Source organism: Salvia hispanica, chromosome 6 (genome assembly GCF_023119035.1).
Source record: "Salvia hispanica cultivar TCC Black 2014 chromosome 6, UniMelb_Shisp_WGS_1.0, whole genome shotgun sequence".
Taxonomy (NCBI): Eukaryota; Viridiplantae; Streptophyta; class Magnoliopsida; order Lamiales; family Lamiaceae; genus Salvia; species Salvia hispanica.
Window position 1 is genome coordinate 48,093,123 of NC_062970.1, and position 21,583 is coordinate 48,114,705.

General features: G+C 38.2%; 4 protein-coding genes across 4 annotated transcripts; 1 reads left to right on the plus strand and 3 right to left on the minus strand.

The window, feature by feature from the left end:
• Positions 1-2,251: 2,251 nt before the first annotated feature.
• LOC125191597 (premnaspirodiene oxygenase-like) lies at positions 2,252-4,460 on the minus strand. Its single transcript, XM_048088987.1, has 2 exons — positions 3,569-4,460; positions 2,252-2,979 (listed from the first exon to the last, which is right to left on the minus strand). The coding sequence occupies exons 1-2, from the start codon at positions 4,325-4,327 to the stop codon at positions 2,386-2,388; spliced, it is 1,353 nt and encodes a 450-aa protein (XP_047944944.1). The 5' UTR covers positions 4,328-4,460; the 3' UTR covers positions 2,252-2,385.
• A 1,670-nt stretch (positions 4,461-6,130) lies between these two features.
• LOC125192260 (bicyclo-germacrene synthase-like) lies at positions 6,131-12,017 on the minus strand. The gene is made up of 6 exons (XM_048089785.1): positions 11,889-12,017; positions 7,913-8,189; positions 7,401-7,821; positions 7,096-7,237; positions 6,756-7,010; positions 6,131-6,409 (listed from the first exon to the last, which is right to left on the minus strand). The coding sequence occupies exons 1-6, from the start codon at positions 12,015-12,017 to the stop codon at positions 6,131-6,133; spliced, it is 1,503 nt and encodes a 500-aa protein (XP_047945742.1).
• A 3,061-nt stretch (positions 12,018-15,078) lies between these two features.
• LOC125195624 (premnaspirodiene oxygenase-like) lies at positions 15,079-17,295 on the plus strand. The gene is made up of 3 exons (XM_048093756.1): positions 15,079-15,404; positions 15,544-16,096; positions 16,592-17,295. Exons 1-3 carry the CDS (start codon positions 15,079-15,081, stop codon positions 17,201-17,203), a joined length of 1,491 nt encoding a protein of 496 aa, XP_047949713.1. The 3' UTR covers positions 17,204-17,295.
• Positions 17,296-17,433: 138 nt separating this feature from the next.
• LOC125196631 ((+)-cis,cis-nepetalactol synthase NEPS3-like) lies at positions 17,434-18,637 on the minus strand. The gene has a single exon (XM_048095227.1). It carries the CDS (start codon positions 18,621-18,623, stop codon positions 17,820-17,822), a length of 804 nt encoding a protein of 267 aa, XP_047951184.1. The 5' UTR covers positions 18,624-18,637; the 3' UTR covers positions 17,434-17,819.
• Positions 18,638-21,583: the final 2,946 nt, after the last annotated feature.

The following is a 21,583-nucleotide window of genomic DNA, read 5'->3' on the forward strand; positions in this document are numbered from 1 at the left end:
ACGGAGGAAGTAAATAATTACTCTCATTTTCCACGTGTCACAATTTACAAGATAAATGACTCATATCTACTTTTGCAAAAACAATCCTATGTAATTTCATTCACTAAAATAATACTCCTTCCGTTTCAATAAATATGATGGCATTAAATTTTACACAATATTATTTTGTGAGTTAATGAAGAAGATAAAATTAAAAAGTTGAAAAAAGTAAAGATGGTGTTGTTTCCATTATAGAAAACGTTTTCTTTTCATTAGTGGAATAATCTAAAAAAAATACTTCGTTTTATTTGTAATAAGACAGAGGGAGGATAATAATAAGAGCATCTCCAATAGCGGCTAGCCGATTCGCGGCGCTAGCCGAACTACTGCGATCAGCGAGCGGCGAATCGGCTAGCGCTTAGGCGAGCGCACGCCGATTTGAAGGCGTTGGCCGATGCGCTGGCCGCCATTGCAGCCTGGCGATCGGCCAGCGTAATTTTTTATTATTAATTTTTTTTAATTTTTAAACACTATATATTCGCGATTTTCACGTCATTTTCATTTGCACCACTTGTTTTAACGAGTTTTCTCTCTATCTAAATTTTTGTACAAGAGCAACATTGAGAGATGGACAACAACAACTAGTTTACTCCGGCGACGAGCGGGTCTCAAACTCCTACGGTACCCGTGGGGTCTGGATGGGGGCAGATGGGCGGGCATATGGGGGAGGCAGATGGGCGGGCAGTACAACATGTACCCGTGGCAACAGTTGATGGGAATGATGGCGGGCGGGCAGGCGATGCCGGGCGGGGGGGCAGGGAATGTCGGGGTGGGGAGGTACGCCGCAGTTTATGCAACAGATGATGGGGATGATGCCGGTATGGCAGGGGGGGTGCAGCCCGGTATGCAGGTGTCGCTGGGGGGACACGGTCTATCGTCCCACTCTTAACTTTTTGACGGCTTCGTCTCACACATCGACCCCGGTGGAGACGCAGTTTACTGGGGATGACCGTTTCTCATTACAGGAGTTGGGGATCGATGTCGAGGAGGCGGACACTCCCGTTCCAACAGGGGAGCAGAGCGGGGCCATGCCAAAGAAGAAGAAGAACAAGGGGAAGAGCAAGGTGGTCGGGGAGTCATCCCAGCCGGCTGTTGATGACACCACCGCACGGAGGAAGTGGACGGACGATGAGAACGTCGCCCTGTCCAAGGCGTGGTTGTCGGTTTGCGACGATCCTCTGGTTGCGACGATCGTCAATATGTGGGGCTAAAATTAGAGCAGCCTACAAGATGAACTGCCCACAAGGAAAGGACTTCACCGGGGAGGAGTGCCGGAAGGTGTGGGAACGCATCAGGGCCGCGATTGGCCGATTTTCGGGCTTGTACGCTAACGTCCTCCGCATGCAGACTAGTGGGCAGACTGAGGAGGACTGTCGGAGGATAGCGGAGAGTCAGCTCCCTAAGGCGGGGGTTTATAAGGAGTTCACCTAATGGAACTGCTATCTGGTGCTGCAGGACTCCGAGAAGTTCCGGGCGGGGGTCGCAGTTGGGTGGCCGAAGAAGTAGAAGCTGAACTATTCTGGCGATTACAGCGGCAGCAGTGGCGGTTCCCACGACCTCCCCCCGGATGCTGAGGAGTTTCCGTCCTCTCCATCGTTTGCTTGCCGCACTCGCCCCAAGAGGTCCAGTCGGCAACCCCCCACCCACGCTCATCTTCTTCTAGCGTCAAAAAACGCGGGAGCAGATGTACACGGTCTTCCAAGATTGGTAGGCCGCAATTGACCCCACGGAGAAGAGGTTTCTTCACTCGATGCTCGAGAGCATGCAGGTCGATTTGGATGCCGCGAGGGCACAGTTGGGGGGCTCAAACGTGGAGGTCCCGGGTGGCGGCGGCGACGGCGACGACGACGACGAGGAGTAGAGAGGGGTGGGGCTCGTGTGTGGAAGCCTTATTTTTTTTATTATGTAATTTTTTTTATTTATGTAATTTTTTTTAATCAATGTACCTTTTTTTTATTTAAATGACATTAATGAATTTTCCCGTATATGTCTCGTAAATTTTAATTCCGTAAGTTGAATTATTTTTATTGCGGCTAACCTGTGGCTAGCCTTAGGCTAGCCTATTTGCTTAAAATGATGATGTGGCAGGTGGAATTTTAGTGCTGATGACATGGCATGGAGAGAGAGTGGCTAGCCTGTGGCTGGCCTAAAGCCATTGGAGATGCTCTTAGTAACGCATACTTTTGCAAAAATCAATCCCATGTAAGCGGACAATATCACATGCTGATTGCAACGCATCATTATTATGTACATATACATATGAAGGGACATTGTCAAATACTCTATCTGTTCTATTAGAATTGAAACATTTCTTTTCAAGGTAGTACTAGATATTACAACTCCAAGCTACTTGTACGGGGTGGCGACCACCAACAAATTTTGTTTTCTTGTAGATGTTATTGCCACATTTTCAATCATGTCCAAATCTTCAGCCCTGACACCCTCAGGAAGTTTCCAGTCGAAGTTGTAGAGCAGTTGAACCAGAGCCACCTCGACGTTAGCCAAACCGAAAGCCAAGCCGGGGCACATTCTTCTTCCAAAACCAAATGGCAAGTATTTAAAATCACCACCTATGAAATTCAGATTTCCACTCTCAAATCGCTCAGGATTAAACCTCTCCGGATCTTTCCAGTACCTTGGGTCCCTGTGCATCGCCCAAATATTTACCATTACCATTGATCCCGCCGGTATGGTGTATCCGTTGATCAACTGTTCCTCGTTGCAAGATCTAGGAAGCATCAGAATCGCAGGGTGTAGTCTCAGGGTCTCCTTGATCACCAAGTTTAGATATTTAAGATCATTATCTGCTCCCATGTTCGCATTCAAAGCTTGTCTTACTTCAGCTTGTACCTTAGCCATAACTCCAGGGTTCCTCATCAATTCCACCATGGTCCAATCAATAGTTGTCGCTGAAGTATCAGTTCCAGCACTAAACATATCCTGCGCCAAATTAAATGAAAAGAGAATAAAATACTCCCTGCTTTTCCTTATATGTATCCCACTTTGACTAGACACGAGTTTTAAGAAATATTAAAGAAAGTGTGTTTAAAAAATTAATGATATGTAGATCATACTTTTATATATTAGTTTTATAATAGATCCTGAATAAAATTGAGTTAGTGGAATGTGAGGTCCATTATAAAAGTAGTAAAAGTTAAGTTGGATAATATATAAGGGACTAACTAAAATTGGAAACTGGGACACATAGTATGACACGGAGTGAGTAGTTTAAAGAAAAAGTATTCCCTCTATCCCAAGAAAGATGACTCCTTCCTTGGCCGATATGAGATTTTATGTAACTTTATTTTGTGTTTTAAGTGGAGAGAATAAAGTAAGAGAGATGGAATACCATAAAGATAAAAGTGTTTCTATTTTTAGTATGAGTTATCTTGAATGGTAAAAACAAAAAAGAAAGTGGGTCATCATTAATGAGGGAGTAGTATATAAATGAATATAGAATGAGTAAGTGATATTTAAAAAAAAAATGAAATGACTCAACTATAATGGAACAGAGGGAGCATCTACTTACAAGCAGCACAGCCTTGATGTTGCTCTTATCAATTGGAAACTTGAGGTCCTCTTCTTCCATAGCCCTAAGAAACACATCAACCAAATCCTCACCCCCAAACTCTGAATTCCCCTCTTTCCGGCCACCGGATTCGGCCGAGTTCCTTTTATGCCGATCAATAATATCGTCAAGAATCACATCGAGCTCGCGCCTCATCGTATGCAAGAGCCTCAGCTTTCTCCAGCTGAGCGCGCTAATTATCTTAGACGAAGGGAACAGATCCACCATATCGAAGCCTCCGATCAAACTCATGGAATCCACCATCATCTTAAGCAACCTCTCTCTATCCTTGCATATGCTGCCGAAGGCAGCGCGGCAAGTGATGGAGCTCGTACAGAAAAACAACTTCTCCGTGAAATTCACGGGGCTTCCGGAAGATTCGCGCAAGGATTCGACCAATCGAGCGGACTCCTCTTCTCGGATGGATTGGAACAAGCGCACCATTTTGGGGTTGAGAAGGTCGTTGATGCAGAGCTTCCTCATCTGGCGCCAGTACTCGCCGTAGGGGCTGAAGGCGACGTCGCTGCCGTCGTACCAAATGATCCTGCAGGCCACGTTCTGCACCCGGTCGGCGAAGCTAGGGTCGAGATCTTTTAGCATTTGTTTCGCGAGCTCTGGCGACGAGACGACGACCGTGTTGCACTCACCGAGCTTGAGGTGCATCAAGGGGCCGTAGAGGTTGGAGAGATCTCTGAAGCAGCGGATGGGAGGGTTTCTCATCTGGTGAAGGTTTCCGATTATAGGAAGTTTTTGGGGGCCCGGTGGCAGCTGTTTCGTCGGTTTGCTATTTTTGGATTTCTTCCATTTGTTGAAGAAAAAGAAGATTGCAGGAAGAATGAGGGCAGCAAAGGCTGTAATTAGGTCGAGCATGTTTCCTTTGTTGGAATAATTGGAGAGGAACAATGGGTTTGCCAATATATAAACATGTGACTGGCTCGGGTTTAAAGGAATTATTTGTCTTTTTCAAAAAAATTAAATTAAAAAATTAGTGAAATGTGGATCGTATTAATTAAATAAAGTGGTGGAAAATAAAATTCACGTACCAAAATAGGTAAGTATGACATTTAGCGGCAAACGGAAAAATAAGTAAGATATTTAATGGCAGACTGGGAAGTACTAATATTTTCTATGACTAACAAATTGACTTAGGTACAAGGGAGTGTTAGTCATGATAATACTTAAAACAAAAAATGAATTTTAAAAATTATGGCATGATTTTGAAATGTATTGATTTAATATTACAAAAATATGATTTACTATATATATGTCATAATCATATAATTTACTATTAAGCTATAAGCGAATGCAACGTTTTTATTTATTTATATGGGATTAGGTGGACAGTAATAGAGAAATGATATGCTACATATCTTATGTGAGCTCCTTATATGAGCACCACTCTCGTTTGACACACATTTAGGGTTGTTCGTTTCGATTTATCTATTTAGTTTTACTCTAATACATTAAAAAATGTTATTACAATTTTTAATTTCACAAAACTCATAAAAATCAAAGCTCGATTTGCTCGATTTCTCAATAATTTCAAATAAATGAATAAAATAATAAATCAAGCTTTGATTTTTATGAATTTTGTGAAATTAAAAATTGCAATAACATTTTTTAATGTATTAGAATTAAGCTAAATAGATAAATCGAAACGAACGATACTAAACGTGTGTCAAACGAGAGTGGTGCTCATATAAGGAGCCCACTTAAGGCATGTAGCATATCATTTCTCGACAGTAATAATAGTTTATTATGTGAATGTTTTGACTGAAACAATTTAAAAAGTATTTGTACCCTCAATAATTGCCTCCAATTGTTTGGCTGGCTTAACTTTTTGATTTGCGAATCAAGTAGAAAAGTACGTTTATTAACGTTTTCACGATGATAAGAGAGGGAGCTACATTTCCAATCAGCAATATTAGTTAATTGTTGGTAAATACATCGAACTTTTTGAATTTGGAATTTTGCTTGCAAATTATTCGATCCTTCGGAGCCTGGCGTGAAAATGATGGCAAATTGGGCAATTTTGGTTAGTAATAATTCAAAAATTTGGCAACGAACAGAAAAGAAATTAAAATAACAGTTTCGTGACTATAAATAGGCCAAATTGTCGAAAAATAATGAAGTTTGATGAAATTAAAAGAGTTTCGATTATAGGAAGTTTTTTTGGGTCCAGGTGGCAATATTTTTTTTTTTTTTTGGTTATAGGGAATACTCTCTCTGTCCCATTAGAAATGATTTTCCTTTTTGGTCTGTACCATTAAAAATGAAATATTTCCAAAAATGAAAACAATACCGTCTCTACTTTTTCTTCTCTCTTACTTTACTCTCTGTTCACTAACTCACGAAATAACACTACATAAAATCCCGTGCCGAAAAGCAAATGTTGCATATTTAATGGGACGGGGGGAGTACTTGTTATTCCATATGTGTACTGCGTTTTTTCTAAATTTCAGGTTTAGGAGCGACGCATGAGAAAAACCGTCTCTTCTTAACAACACGCCAAGATTCGTAACTTCAAATTGGCACGGCCTCAATAAGTAGCATCTTCACCCATTCTTTCGATTTGTTGGGATCGGTATAACAATCCCCGTTCGAATAGATGAGTTGGGCGGCTCGAGCCAAATTGATAACGCGCGTGAGGATTGGCATGGATGCGGGTGTCGGCTCAAGGCACTCTTGATTCATATCTTTCCATGCATTCTTCACTTGTTGTTTAACTTGAGCACGGGCATCATCCTCCGACAAGCCACACTGTTTCATGTAACAATGTATCGCCGAGGGTTTCTCCTCATACTGCACATTAAATCCATGAATAAGATATACTCCCTCCGTCCCGGATAATTCGGGTCACTTTGACCGGGCACGGATTTTAAGAATTGTAATGAAAAGTGTGTTGAAAAAGTTAGTGGAATGTGAGTCTTACCTTTGTATATTAGTTTTATAATAAAATGTGGGTAGGAATGAGTTAGTGGAATATGAGGTCCACTGCCAAAAATGGTAAAAGTGAAGTGGGAATAATTATGTGGGACAGACTAAAATGAAAAACTGGGACGAATTATCTGGGACGGAGGGAGTAATGATATAGAATATGTGAATTTTCATTTGATTATGATTCTATGAATATATATGTATGACATACCTCATCTCCAACTAAGTCATCCAACAGTCGACCTAACAATGCTGATGCTCGATCTAATAGAGGCTCGTTTACAATCCAATCGAAATCACTTTTAATAACTTCATCACCTCCCATTCCAACCAAAGAAGTTGTTGACAACATCATGTAACCACCAGATACAGCAGACACTGTCAAATACTCTTCGAGGGTTGGAATATAATTATCATTATACAACCATTTCACCTCGTCAAAATATGACACCAATAACTTCTTCATCTGCAAATATTTTTGCTGTTTAAAAAATAAAATAATAATAATGTTTCTTGTGTTGAATTTATAAAATAAACGGATGAATTAATACTTCTTGTATTGCATATTGGACGCGGTACGAATCTCCCGTTTTCGCCATTTCATCTTCGATTTCAGTGTATGTTTTGATAAGGCTTCTGTATAGTATTTGGATGTATGGTGGTGAATCCTCCAAGGTCTCATTAACATCCCAACTGAAATACAACAAGATAATAAACGCATTTGTTATGTCAAATATTTTTTAAAAATCATACTCCATCGTCCACCATTAAGTATCACATTTTGCATCTGCACTATTTTAATAACGGACGTAGGGAGTACTAGTAAATAATAATGTATTGTAAATTGGCATTCAACCGTTGAATAGCGCCGGTTAGAATGTGTAGTTCATCTAGTGTTGCATACTCGTATGTGTCATCGGAAATGGAAGCCATAGAAATGCATTTCAGTAATATTCTTCTGGCTTTAGCATAGCATGGCTCAAAGAAGACTCCTAGAACCCACATGTACAGTTCCGCAATTCTATCTCTTACATGCGGCATTTTATTCGCTACGTCCAATTTCTTCCACCACCTATTTGCAACGCGTTTAGATAGTGAAACATCGGCGATTAGTGAAGCATTGAGATGAGACGAACAAAAATCTACTGCTCTGTCCAGAATTTCCTCGTCGTGCTTCAGAAGATGCGCTGCCTCGTACAAGTTCAGCAATCCTTCAACGTTGTTTTGCAACGACGCCACATAATTTCCTTTCATGTCTGTGAATTTGTGGAAAACATCTGTTTCAAGCAATCAAGTAAAGGTTCTAATTAGTAATAATTACTTAATAATCTTAGTAACAAATAAGTAACGACTATGTAAGAATCTTACCGCATGGGACGTTGTAACCTTGTTGTCTAAGCAAGCGAAAGCGAAGAGCCACAGTGCTGAGATCTTCGTTGTCTTTGCTATTTTGATGCATGTAATTGTCATGAATATATTTCAAGGATTCTTCAATTTCATTTTTGAAATGGTATTCCACTCCCAAGCGCTGAATCAAATCGATGAGTTCCAATTTATACGTCGAATCTTCTGGAGTTTGAGAGAACATATTTCTCACCATTTCTTTCTGCTTTATGTGTTCTTCTTCTTGAGCATCACTATTTTTCTATACATTATGATGTAAGAAAAACATTGGAATTAACAATACGATAAATGACAATTTTTTATGAGAATATTAAATATACCAACCGTGTAATCTGAATCATATATAAGTTTGGTCATTCTTTTGACATTTTGCATTAATTGGTATGATTACTTTTTTCCATTAGGTGTTTGAGATTTAATTTGTGTGATTCGATCAATATATAAGCATTAATAGTGTGTAGGGGAATAGTTTTTTTTTATAATAAATGGGGAATAGTTTGATGATTATGAGCTCAAAATGAATGGTCAAATTGAAACTTCAAATATCATTGATGCACAAAAAATTGTTATTTGATCGTTTAAGTTCTAGATTCATTTTAAAGAATGGTAAGATGAACTTTGTGGATAAATTTCCATCTAATAACAAAGCAAATGTGTGAGAGACACAGAGGATGGTTGATTTTTCTATTGAACAAATGTCAGAGACATTTATCGGACTCTTTAGTCCATATTCTGACTAATTTGAACATTCTAAAATCTAAATAAATACAAGTCCTTAATTTAAACATTTTAAGAGTCTAACTGCAATTCATGTACTTAGAGCATCCACATCCGTACTCTTGCCAAGAGCATCGATGTGGGTCTGGACCCACCTTTATTCATTTTGGGGTAAAAATAATGGAAAAAATAAATTAAAAGTGTGGAAAAAAAATGGATATATTTTATTGGGAAGTGGGAAAATATTTTTTTTTATTAAATCTGAATTTTTCAGATTTTTGCGGATTTTTGAAAAAATAAAAATTGAAACAATGATAAACCAACATTGGTCGTGCTCTTGCCATCAGCACGGTGGTGCTCTTAGGCAAGAGCATGTTGGTGCCGTCGGCAAGAGCGCAACGGTGAGCATGGACGGCAAGAGCAGAGCTCTTTCGCAAGAGCACTGAGGTGGATGCTCTTATTTTCAACATTTTAAAATATAAATGCAGGTAATTAGTGTTTTGGAGAGAAAGGCTTAATTTAATCATGTGGAATAATCAAACCTCCCTAATTTGCAAGAATATTAATAGCAAAAAATAGTAGCGCCTTATGTTGATGAAAACTAACAACTAAAGTTACGAAACAGTAAGCGTCTTTAAAATTACCTATCACTTTAAATTTCAACAAAGTTTGTATTTATTTCAACAAATTCCACGTGTTTAAATCCAATTGCCACATCTTGATGTATATTTCCGGAAAGGATATGGATGGGATAAATGCAAAAAATATGAACTTCGTGATTTATAATTCAGTTATTGAAAAGTGTAATTGACAATATTATTTCGTGATTTAGTTGACAATTCGCCCTTTATAAATATAATGTGTAATCAATGCATATTTTTATCAAAGTTAATTTCCCAACAAATGAAGTCGACATTATTTAAGTAGTGATGTTTCAAATTAATTTGAGAGCAATCTTTGTAGTAATATTTACCTATCTATCCCTACTTAAATGCAATATTCGATCGGTGTGTTAAAATGAAGCATGTTGAATAAAGTGACCATTCTTTAATTCTCAAATATGAAGTCCAATTCCACGCATGGATTCCAATTAAAGTCAAGTAGAATAAAATCAAAATATGTAAGCTAAATCGACTGTAATTCGTATGAGCAGGTGAATGTCTAAATCCATGCAGTGTCAATTCTAAATTCAAAATGCATGAATGTGCTTAATTTCAATATTCTAACAACTAATTAAATGCATTTCATGAAAATGTTGAAAGATGGTTGGTCTTGGTACATACATTTTTAGATTCATGTGATTAGTTTATCTAGTTGTCTTAACTTCATTTATTTTTCTTATTGGAAGTTTTTATTAGCAGCCCAAGTCGCTTTCCTACATTAATGTAGGAAAATCCGACAAACCCAAAACGTTTTTTTGACTATTTGAATTTTTAACTAATAATAATTAAGGGTAGTGATAAAATGCAAACTTATATATTGTACAAATTCAAAACTCCTCAACACAGCTTCAACACTTTCAATACAGTATCAACACAGTGTAAAATTTCAAGATTTTAATGCCAACACAGTATCAACACAATATCAATCAAAACATCAATAATTGATTACCGTTGAAATTCTGTTGACATTTTCCTATTGATGCTTTTTTTTGATCTGTTGACATTTTTCAATGGTCCAGATCATAGTTTTGAGTTTGTACAATATTTAGAGTTTTCATTTGATCACATTTCTAATAATTAATAATCAATTGAGCAAAAATGGGCTGGCTTAGACCGGGCCATTATGAATATGGGCTATATAGGTTTCAATTACGCCTGGGCTCAAACCAAGACGGCCCATATTGTTAATTAAATACAAATGCAATTTAAATCTAATTAAAGGGTTACTATAAGCTATAACTTGATTAGTGAGTCCTATGTAACCTATATATTGTTAGGATAGTTGACGGGCAATATTAGTTTGATATTGTCCGTTTTGAGTCAATCCCGCATGCATTTGTTTTTGGATTACTCTTTAAAGGCCTTAAACTAATTGGGGTTGAACTGGAATTATATACACCTTCTAATTTCCCTCCCTCATCCGACGTGGGATGTGTTTGTACCCAACAAACCTCCCCTCAAACCGAGACCACATGGGGAGCACAGTCAACGCGAACATGGGCCGTTCTAGCCCTGACCCCTTGACCCCTGAGTTAACCAGGGCCCGACTCTAACCCGAATCTTTTAGGGCCCAATCTTAACTCGGGCTCATCCAGGCCCGACCTAACCCAACCCAAAGCCACCTAAGTTTGATATAGTCTGCTTTGGGTCAAACCCACACAGATTTATTTTTGGGCCAACTTTCCTTACTCATCTAATGTGGATGGGCCTGTATGCAACATACATTATGTTACGGATTCAATTCCCACATCGGTTGTAAGAGCAACTGGTGTGGGGTATATATGCTAAATGGACTCTCTCTCCTAACAGGCTAGTCTTTTGGGATGAGTTCTCCTGTTTGGTCTGTATAAATTGGTGTTGTCATTGAGAGCCCAAACGGCTCGGAGTGGTGACCAGGCAACGAACTCGCCGTGACCAACGAGTAGGTTTGCGGCCGACTCAGAGTGGTGGCCGGGCAAAGAATCCGCCGTGACCAACGTGGCTTGATACAGACCAAACGGGAGAACACATCCCAAAAGACTAGCCTGTTAGGAAAGAGAGTTCATTTAGCCTATATACCCCACACCAGTTGCTCTCACAACCTATGTGGGAATTGAGTCCGTAACATTCGACCCTCCTTTAAGGACCAACGTCCTCGTTGGTCACGGCCACGTTGGTTACGGCTGGTTCTTTGCCAGGCCACCACTCCGAGTTCTCGTTGGTCACGGCCACGTTGGTCACGGCGGATTCTTTGCCCGGCCACCACTCCGTGGGTCACCACTCCGAGTCTGCCCCAAACGCACGTGTTGGTCACGGTGAGTTCGTTGCCCGGCCACCACTCCGAGCCGTTTGGGCTCTCAATGAAAGCACCAATTGATACAGACCAAACAAGAGAACTCATCCCAAAAGACTAGCCTATTAGGAGAGAGAGTCCATTTAGTCTATATACCCCACACCAGTTGTTCTCACAATCGATGTGGGAATTGAGTCCGTAACATATTATAGTAGTACATAAAATAGTATAGAATAAAACATAGTTGTATAATAAATGACAGTGTTTTGTTATGAATATATATGCCAACCGTGTTATCTGGATCATATTTGAGAAAGAAGTCTCCCCAAATGCATGGATGAAATTTCACGGATTTACGAATTTCATCTAAGCTCTTGCCATTCTTGATTGCAGGAACAGGTGATGAATATATTTCCATCTTACTATATGCTTCAAGAAAATGTGAGTGAAGGGCAAAGAAGATGGTTGGTGATTCATTTGAGGAAATGTTAATGTATTTATAGACTTTGTGGTCCAGCGTTACGTGACAATGCGTTATTAATCACCATAAATGCTCTATAACATTTATATGCCAAATTGTTAGTGAAGTTGTTTATAGATATAGGGAGTCTACTTTAATAAACTCTAAGCTCAATTAAATAGTCAACAATAAAAAACGTTGTTGTATAGTTGTCTTAGCGGTCCCAAAATTAGCTTAATTGAGAATAGTGTGAGTATACTTTAATAAACCCTAAGCTCAATTAAATAGTCAACAATAAAAAAACGTTGTTGTATAGATTTCTTACCGGTCCCAAAAACTAGCTTAATTGAGAATACTGTTGCATTGTGATGTAGTTATAGAATATAGAAGTGGGAGGTTAAGCAAGTTATATTTTAGGTTTTATTTATTCCTAGTTAATGGAATTTGTAGATGGAAAAATATTATGAGTAATTGTTTTTCCTTATATTAAATTAGGTTTTCCTTTTTGTTTATTTCCTTTTCAATTATTTTCTTTAGTTTTATTTTCAATAAGTTTATGATTTCCCTTTGTCTATATAAAGGTCCCATTATTAAACTTAAAAGACAGACTTTTGTATATTAATTTTACATTGAGTTTTATATTCTAGAGTTCTCAATTAGTTGAGTTCTTTATTCACCAGTTCAGTCATTCTCATACGTGTCTGTTATCATTTGGTATCATGATCCAGGTTGATTATCAATGGCTGAACATAGACATGGCGGCAGATGTGGCGATGCTCGTGGTGGCAGACGTGGAGATCTCCCAAACGAAGAGGCTGCACGACAGCGTGATCTGCACGACCTCGAGAACGATAATCTGAGACAACAGGTTCGATACGTCCAGCGCGACATCGAGAACGAGGATCTGCAACAACAAGTTCGAGACCAACAACGACGATTGGCGCGACTGGATGAGCGTCGGGGGAAATCCAAGCCGATGAGGTCTAATGCGTCGGAACGTCGTTCGATGGACGATCCACTATTTAGCGACGTTTTCACATCATCTGATACGGATGAACCGTCGAAGAATAGTAATAGCTATATAGGTCATTTGAGGATGGATGATCCATTATACGTTTCTGCATCACATTGTTAGATTATACTCCTTCAGGCCCAACTAACATCACATACTTTCTTTTTTAGTTTGTTCCAACCAAGATTATACATTTCTATTTATGGTAACTTTCTCTCTTCAATTAATACATTCAACCTCTTTTTATCTCTTCAATTAAATATTTAATTCTATTTCTCTCTATTTAATACTTACACCCACTCATTCTCTCATAAATTAACCGCATTAATCCACAACTTTTAAAATCTTCTACCGGCTATGAAATGTGTCATCTTAGTCGGGACGAATGGAGTAATACTCCAGAATAGTCAACTGTTTAGCGGGACATTAAAAGTCTTGTTGAATTAGTGGAACATTTCTGTAGAGTTGGCTAATATATAATAGGGCAGGACCAACAAGGCTAGAAGTACGCGAGTACTTGATTAAAGCTTTAAACGCCGCCTTCCATATAAATAGGTCATTTGAGGATGATCCAGATACTAATGTATTCCCTCCGTTCCACAAAGATTGTCCCATTTTGACCGGGCACGGGTTTTAAGAAATGTGATGGAAAGTGAGTTGAAAAAGTTAGTGGAATGTGGGTCCTACTTTTATATATTAGTTTTATAATAAAATGTGAGTAGGAATGATGAGTTAGTGGAATATGGGGTCCACTACAAAAAATGGTAAAAAGTGAAATGAGACAAACTTTGTGAGACGGACCGAAATGGAAAAATGAGACAATCTTTGTGGGACGGAGGGAGAATAATAAGTAAAGTATGAGGGAATGAGAAAAAGTAATTGAAATAGTGTAGTGCACTGTGAGATTTATAAATGATAAAGTATAAGAGAAGGAGAAAAGGTTTCCTTAAATAAATATGAACTATTTCTATAGAACATACTCCATCCGTCCCAAGTTACTTTAGTCGTATTCCATTTTGGGTTGTCCCAAGCTACTTGAGTTATTTCTCTTTTTAGCTAAAAACAAAACATATAATCACACTTACTTTATTCTTTCATTTACTTTACCCTCTCTCATCTCTCTTACTTTATTTCTACTCACATTTTATTATAAAACTAATATATAAAAGTAGGACCCACATTCCACTAACTTTTTCAACCAACTTTTCTTTACATTTCTTAAAACTCGTGCCCGGTCAAAGTGTGACTCTTAATCGGGGATGGAGGGAGTACATTTTTTACATGTTTTACTATTAATGCATTCTTTAGTCCACGATAGGGCTGGAGGAAAATACCGAATTACCGAAATACCGGCTTTAGTACCGAAAAAATACCGAAAATACCGAATTTTCGGTATACCGTGACTTTCGGTACGGCATGATACCTTACCAAATATTCTGGTAAGGTAACAATATGAATTTTCAAATACCGCGGTATACCGCTACCTACCGAAATTCGGTATATACCGTAAACTAAGGTATATACCACAAATATATAAACACAATTATATATAAAATATAATTTATATATTTGTAAATTATAAAATCTACTGTGAAATATAAATTAATTATGAATAAATTATATTTAATTTATTTATAAAATTTTAAAATATAAAAAATATTCTAAAAACTCTAATTTTCTATTTTAATTGATGTTGAAAGTCAGGTATACCGCAAAAGTAAGGTATACCAAATTTCGGTACGGTATACCGAAAATGAGATACGGTATCGGTATGGAAATTCGTCATATCGAAAATAAGGTATACCGAAAATTTTGGTAAGGTAAAGATATGACTTTTTCGCATACCATATTTACGGTATGGTGGTTTCGGTAAGGTATACCGTACCTACCCACCCCTAGTCCACGAGATTTCAGTAAATGAAAGTAGGAAAGAGTAAAAATGTTGGTATTTTTAGTATACATATAGCACCCATTCTATCTATCCTCATCAATTATTCCATCAAAAAAATGCTTTACCTAATCACAGCTCTCATTCTTCCTGCAATCTTCATTTTCTTCAAAAAATGGAAGAAATCCAAAAATAGCAAATCGATGAAACGGCTTCCACCCGGCCCACGAAAACTTCCTATAATCGGAAACCTTCACCAGACGAGAAACCCTCCCTTCCGCTGCTTCAGAGATCTCTACAACAAACACGGCCCCTTGATGCACCTCAAGCTCGGTGAGTCCACCACCATCGTCGTCTCGTCGCCTGACATTGCGAAAAAATTGCTCAAAGACCTCGACCCCTGCTTCGCCGACCGGCCTAGGACCGTTGCAGCCGAAATCATGTGGTACTGAAAGAAGGCTCCATCCTAAAACAAATTAGTGATAGGAGAAAGTAACCCATGAGACTTATATAATGGTTTCAGTTCTGTCTTTGCACTGATGTGAAATATTATTATATTAATTTTTGTTTTCATTTGCCAACAGGTACGACTGTAGCGACGTTGTTTTTTGCCCCTACGGCGACTACTGGCGCCAGATGAGAAAGCTCTGCATCAACGACCTTCTCAGCCCGAAAATGGTGCGCTTGTTCCAATCAATCCGAAGAGACGAGTCAAATCGATTGGTGGATTCCTTGCGCGAATCTTCCGGAAGCTCCGTGAATTTGACGGAGAGGATCTTCTCGTTGTCGAGTTTCGTCACTTGTCGCGCTGCCTTCGGCGGCGTAAGCGAGGATAATGAGAGGTTGTTGAAGATGATGTCGGATTCGCTGCAGATGGCGGCGGGGTTTGAGGTGGCGGATCTGTTCCCGTCGTCAAGGATCGCGGCCGCGCTGAGCTGGACGAGGCTGCGGCGGATGAAGAGGATGCGGCGCGAGCTGGATGTGATTTTGGATGACATTATCGACCTGCATAGGAGGAATCGCGGCCGGAATTCGGAGTTTGGGGGTGAGGATTTGGTGGATGTGTTTCTTAGGGCTATGGAAGAAGAGGGACTCATGTTTCCAATCAACAACCACAACATCAAGGCTGTTTTGTTTGTAAGTTGATATCTCTTCTCTGAATCCAGTAGGATGAATATTGTGTATATTATTGATTGATAAATCCTTGTTTGCAATAGGTTTTGTTTCCAATTCAAATAATTGAATAATATTATACTCCCTCCCTCTGTCTACTGATAAATGTCTCATATGGTCATATTTGACTGGTCTAGCTTTAGAACTTTTTTTGACTTTGTGAAGCAAAGTAAATAGAATAAGTTAGTGGAATATAAGTACTATCTGTCCCAATCAAGATGTCCACATTCTTGAGTGACGAGTGACAAGAGACTTTAGGTGGAGTTGTTAGAAAAAATGAATGATCGAACGATGTATATGAGCTTTAAATTTGATCCAACAGAATTAAAAAAACATCCAACCCTCCAAATTATGCACAAGGATTTAGTTAAATTATCTATGACTTAGATTCGTTTATCGTGATTTTGTTGCTTCTATTAACGTGTTTGTTTCCAACACTATCAATGCGCAAATATGCAGGATATTTTTACTGCTGGAACTGATACTACGGCAGTAACAATAGACTGGGCTATGGTAGAACTATTGAGGCACCCTAGAGTGATGGCCAAGGCACAAGCTGAAGTACGACGAGCCATGCAAGAAAATACTAATAGCGTTGAGCAAAACGACATCGTTTGTGATATGAAGTATCTAAAATTGGTGATCAAAGAGACTCTCAGGTTGCACCCTCCGGCTCCGATGCTGCCTAGAGCTTGCAATGAGGAACACGTGATCAATGGATACACCATACCTGCCGGAGCGGTGTTGATGGTAAATATTTGGGCCATGCAGAGGGACCCGAGGTATTGGAATGATCCAGAAAAGTTTGAGCCCGAGAGATTCGAGGATCAAGCTGTGGATTTTGTAGGTGGTGATTTCAAATATTTGCCATTTGGAACTGGAAAAAGAATGTGCCCTGGGATGACGTTCGGCTTGGCTACTATGGAGTCGGCTCTAGCCCAGTTACTGTACAACTTCGATTGGAAGCTTTCGAAAAGTGTCAGGGCTGAGGATTTGGACATGACGGAAAGTTTCGGTCTGATATCTTCAAGAACACACAATTTATTTGTAGTCGCGACGCTGTATAATTAGGTGATGAATAGGCTAAGATGTTATAAAATATTGTAGAAGAAAGATTGGACCACATATATAAAAATAAAACCAACCTATGAGTTGAACATGAGACTATGCTTAGTTGATTCTCCATTGAGAAACAAACATGATTAGTATCTTGTTCTATTTTCCTTGAGTTTTCGCTCAAGCCCTTGTTCGAACTAGGGTTTTTTGCCCTTTTGTTCTAGTACTCATATTGTGTTATAAACTTGAATCCTTCGAGTGGATTCTATCTCCAATAAAATAACTAAACTTATGGAAATTTAAGAAGGCTTGATAAATTAGAGGAAAGGGAAATGTGTTTTTACTATTCTTGCTTAATCCCATGCCACAAAGGATTACAACTATTTATAGAGAAACAATATGCAGTAATTAATACTCTCTCCGTGCTAAGATAAGCGAGTCATATTACCTTTTAGGATATCCCACTATAAGTGAGTCATTTCTCTTTTTAGCAAAAGTTCCCCACTCTTACTTTGTTCTCCACATACTTTATTCATTTTTTACTTTTCTACTTTTCTCTCTCTCATGTAATACATAAGTATATTAGAATTTTGGATTCATTTTTATTTGAATTGTAGTCAAGCGATATTAATTAGTTAGATAGGTCGAATGGCATAGCAATCATCCCACCATCCACCACCAAATCAACTCCGGTGACAAACGCCGCCTCATCCGAAGCCAGAAACGCCACCGCGTCCGCCACATTTTCCCCCATAAGCGGCGCCCCTTTCAAGCTCGTGTAGGGCCCAATATACTTCTCCATATCCGCGGGCGTCTCCATCCCCTGCTTTGCTGCAAGCGGCGTGTGCACCCCACCGGGCGACACGGTGTTCACCCGAATCCCGTGCTTCCCGAGCTGCAAGCTTGCCGACCGCATCAGCCCCAGCACCGCCCGCTTCGACATCACATAGTCCGTCAAGTACACCATCGCCTTCTCGGCCGCCGTGCTCGCCGTGCAGACGATGGACCCTCTGGTCCCCAATTCCACCATCTTACGCGCCGCCTGCTTCACGCACACCGCCATCCCACGCGCGTTCACGCGCATCACGCGCTCGTATTCCGAAAAATCCAAATCCAGGATGGTCTGAGGGGAGCTGCTGACGGTGCCCGCGTTGCTGAACATTATGTCGAGGCCGCCGTAGGCTGTCGCCGTCCATTCGACCATGGCCGCAACTTGTTCCTCGTCGGCCACGTCGCACTGGACGTAGCTGCAGCGCTGCAGGCCGATGGATTCGGCCACAGCGCGGCCCTTTTCGGGTTGGATATCGGCGATCACCACCGCACGCGCCCCGTGATCGGCCAGGACGCGGGCGGTGGTCTCACCGATGCCGCTGGCGCCGCCGGTTACAATGGCTACTTTGCCTTGAAGCTTTTTCTTCATCAAATTGTTTGACATATTTTGGATTTAGAAATTAGGGTTGTAGATGTGTTACTTACCAAAGGATCGATGCCTTTATATAGATAACGAAAGATGTATACAATAAATAAAAAGTGCTTCAATTTTTTACTCCCTCCGTCCCATAAAATTCGTCACCATTTAACCTGGCATGGATTTTAAGAAATATAATAGAAAATGAGTTGAAAAAGTTAGTGACATGTGAGTCCTATTTTTATATATTAATTTTAAAATAAAATATGAGTAAGAATGAAGTAGTGGAGTGTAGGATTCACTAACCAAAATGGTAAAAGTGAAAAATGATAAATTTTTAAGGACAGACAAAAAAGAAATAAATGATCAATTTTCAGGAACGGAGGAGTATTTTTTATTTTTGGTTTTATTCAGCAATTGTACCGAAAATTTTTGTATAGTATCTTCAAGAACACACAATTTATTTGTTGTTGCGACGCCGTATAATTAGCTGATGAACATCCTATGATGCTATAATATACTATTGTGGATAAGGATTGGACCACATATGTAAAATAAAGCCCACCTAGGAATTGAATATGGGACTATTATAATAAATTATGGTGACGTTCGGTCGGTTGTATAAAATTATACTCCCTCCATTAACTAATAGATGTCACCCTTTCTTTCGCACTTTCTTTTTTTAGTTTGTTCTACAAAAGATGTGATATTTCCTTTTAAAAAAAAACTCTCACATTAATATAAATATATTATTTTCTATAATGACGGACCCAGAAAATATTTATCGTGGGGTCGGATACAATGCATAAAAAAATATGTAAAAAAAATTAAAACTAAGTAATTATTTTAATTTTTAAATTTTTTATTAATTTTTAACAACAAACTGAAAATTATAAAATTTTATATTAATAAAAATTAAATGAAAATCAAATCTCTGAAGTGTTTTATAACATTTTTTTTAATATTTTATAATTTAATCTAAAATCAAACTGAAAAATCAAAATAAAATAATGCAACCTATTCCACCTTTCCGAATAAATAAGGGAATAAAAGAAACAGTCATAAGAGTTTCACATTGTGAAACGTAAAACAATTCCTTATCTTAATCCATTTTCATTTATCAATTGGTGATATGATCTATTTCTCTCTTCCTTCTTAATCTCTAATTTTGCGGTGTCGGGTGAGGAGTTGCGCAGTGGCTCGCCAGCCAATCGCAGAGGTTTCCGGCGGCACTCATCGGCTGATGGTGGGTCGGCCGACCCCACCCTACCCCATCTGGGTCCGTTGTTAATTTTTTCTCTCCACCTAACACACAAAATAACATCTCCTAAAATCCTATGTCATTTTTCAACTATGCCATCTACTATGGGATGGAGGGAGTACCAAGATACAGTATGGGATTGCTTGCAATGACTAAATCATGAAAATTAAATATATTAAGGGTAGTGATAAATTAACAAAAGTTCTATATACAAAATTGGACATTTTAGATATTTTACATTTATAATTATTAATTAAACTATTCTATTACATATTTACCCTTTTATTGATCATTTAGGAAAGACTAAGTTTTCAATCAACATATATACATTTAAGGAATGATTTACTATATCACACTAGTAATTAATTATATACATTAACCGTTACATAATTATTCTTCCAATAACAAGAATAAGTATATTTCTTTACCATTTTATCAAAATTTAAACACATCCTTTCAAATTTGCAAAATATTAAAAGGATTTGAGTTGCCTTGTCTAAATGCTGAATTTTATTTAATATTCAAAACTAATACAAAAGTTTATTTATCATTTGCGTATGCTTAAAATTTGATAAAATACTGATTTTTAAATTTACTCATCTAATAGTTATTGACATCAAATTATTTGTTATGCAATAACTTTTAAAATTTTAAATTACAAATACGATTATATCCGTATATATTTAAATTTTTTAATATTATCATTCAAAAAAATAATAATCATTCTTATCCAATCATGTTGTTAGTAAATGATATTAAAAAATCTAAGTTAGAGAAAGAATGCATGTGTATATAGTACTTAATTTCTTAGTATTATCATCCAACGAAATAATTATAATCATTCTCATCTAATTATTTATAATTCTTAAAATTCTACTATAAAAAGATTGCATGTATATATAATCATCATTCACATTTAATTATTTTATTATTAAATAATTCTTAAAATGCTTAGATATAAAAGAGACTACATATATATACACTTAATTTCTTAGTTAATAATAATAATTTTTAAAATTCTAAGTTATAAAAACTACTGCATGGATATATGCTTAATTTCTTTTGCCAAGTTTGGTTGACATCTGTCTGGAAATTAATCTAATTCTTTAATTTTAAAATTCATGTGTTTATTTTGATTCCTTAATTTCATAGTATTATCATCACACGAAATAATCACAGTCATTCGCATCCAATTTATATAAAAGTAGAACGCATAATTCTGTAATCTTAAAACAAACTGAATAGCATTTGTTCTCCGTTTCCACACGTGGACGTAGCCAACGCAACGTTGGTGAACCACGTAAATTCTGTGTCTCTTTACGTTTCTGTTTATCTCGATTACACAATTGCTCTATTATATCACAACATATAATATGCAGGATATTTTCATGGCGGAACCTGATACTATAGCGATAACTATTGACTGGACCATGGTGGAACTGAGGAGGCACCCTCGAGTGATGGCGAAGGCGCAAGCTGAAGTGTGACAAGCCTTGAAAGAGAATAACAAACAAAACGAGGTCGTTTACAATCTGAAATATCTAAAATCGGTGATCAAGGAGATTCTGAGGCTGCACCCTCCGGCTCCGTTTATTCCTAGAACGTGCGACGAGGAGCATGTGATCAACGGGTACACCATACCGGTTGGAACGATAGTGTTGGTGAATAATTGGGCGATGCATAGGGACCCGAACTACTGTAGGGATCCGGAGATGTTTGAGCCCGA

Excerpts from the sequence above, each read along its gene's own strand:
- LOC125191597 (XM_048088987.1), bottom strand. The coding sequence starts at position 4,327 with ATGAGAAACCCTCCCATCCGCTGCTTCAGAGATCTCTCCAACCTCTAC. Across the intron at positions 2,980-3,568 it reads ACATCAAGGCTGTGCTGCTT|GATATGTTTAGTGCTGGAAC; the intron begins GTAAGTAGATGC and ends AATTTGGCGCAG.
- LOC125192260 (XM_048089785.1), bottom strand. The coding sequence starts at position 12,017 with ATGGAAATATATTCATCACCTGTTCCTGCAATCAAGAATGGCAAGAGC. Across the intron at positions 8,190-11,888 it reads AATATGATCCAGATAACACG|AAAAATAGTGATGCTCAAGA; the intron begins GTTGGCATATAT and ends CATAATGTATAG. Across the intron at positions 7,822-7,912 it reads AGGTTACAACGTCCCATGCG|ATGTTTTCCACAAATTCACA; the intron begins GTAAGATTCTTA and ends TGCTTGAAACAG.
- LOC125195624 (XM_048093756.1), top strand. The coding sequence starts at position 15,079 with ATGCTTTACCTAATCACAGCTCTCATTCTTCCTGCAATCTTCATTTTC. Across the intron at positions 15,405-15,543 it reads GTTGCAGCCGAAATCATGTG|GTACGACTGTAGCGACGTTG; the intron begins GTACTGAAAGAA and ends ATTTGCCAACAG. Across the intron at positions 16,097-16,591 it reads ACATCAAGGCTGTTTTGTTT|GATATTTTTACTGCTGGAAC; the intron begins GTAAGTTGATAT and ends GCAAATATGCAG.
- LOC125196631 (XM_048095227.1), bottom strand. The coding sequence starts at position 18,623 with ATGTCAAACAATTTGATGAAGAAAAAGCTTCAAGGCAAAGTAGCCATT.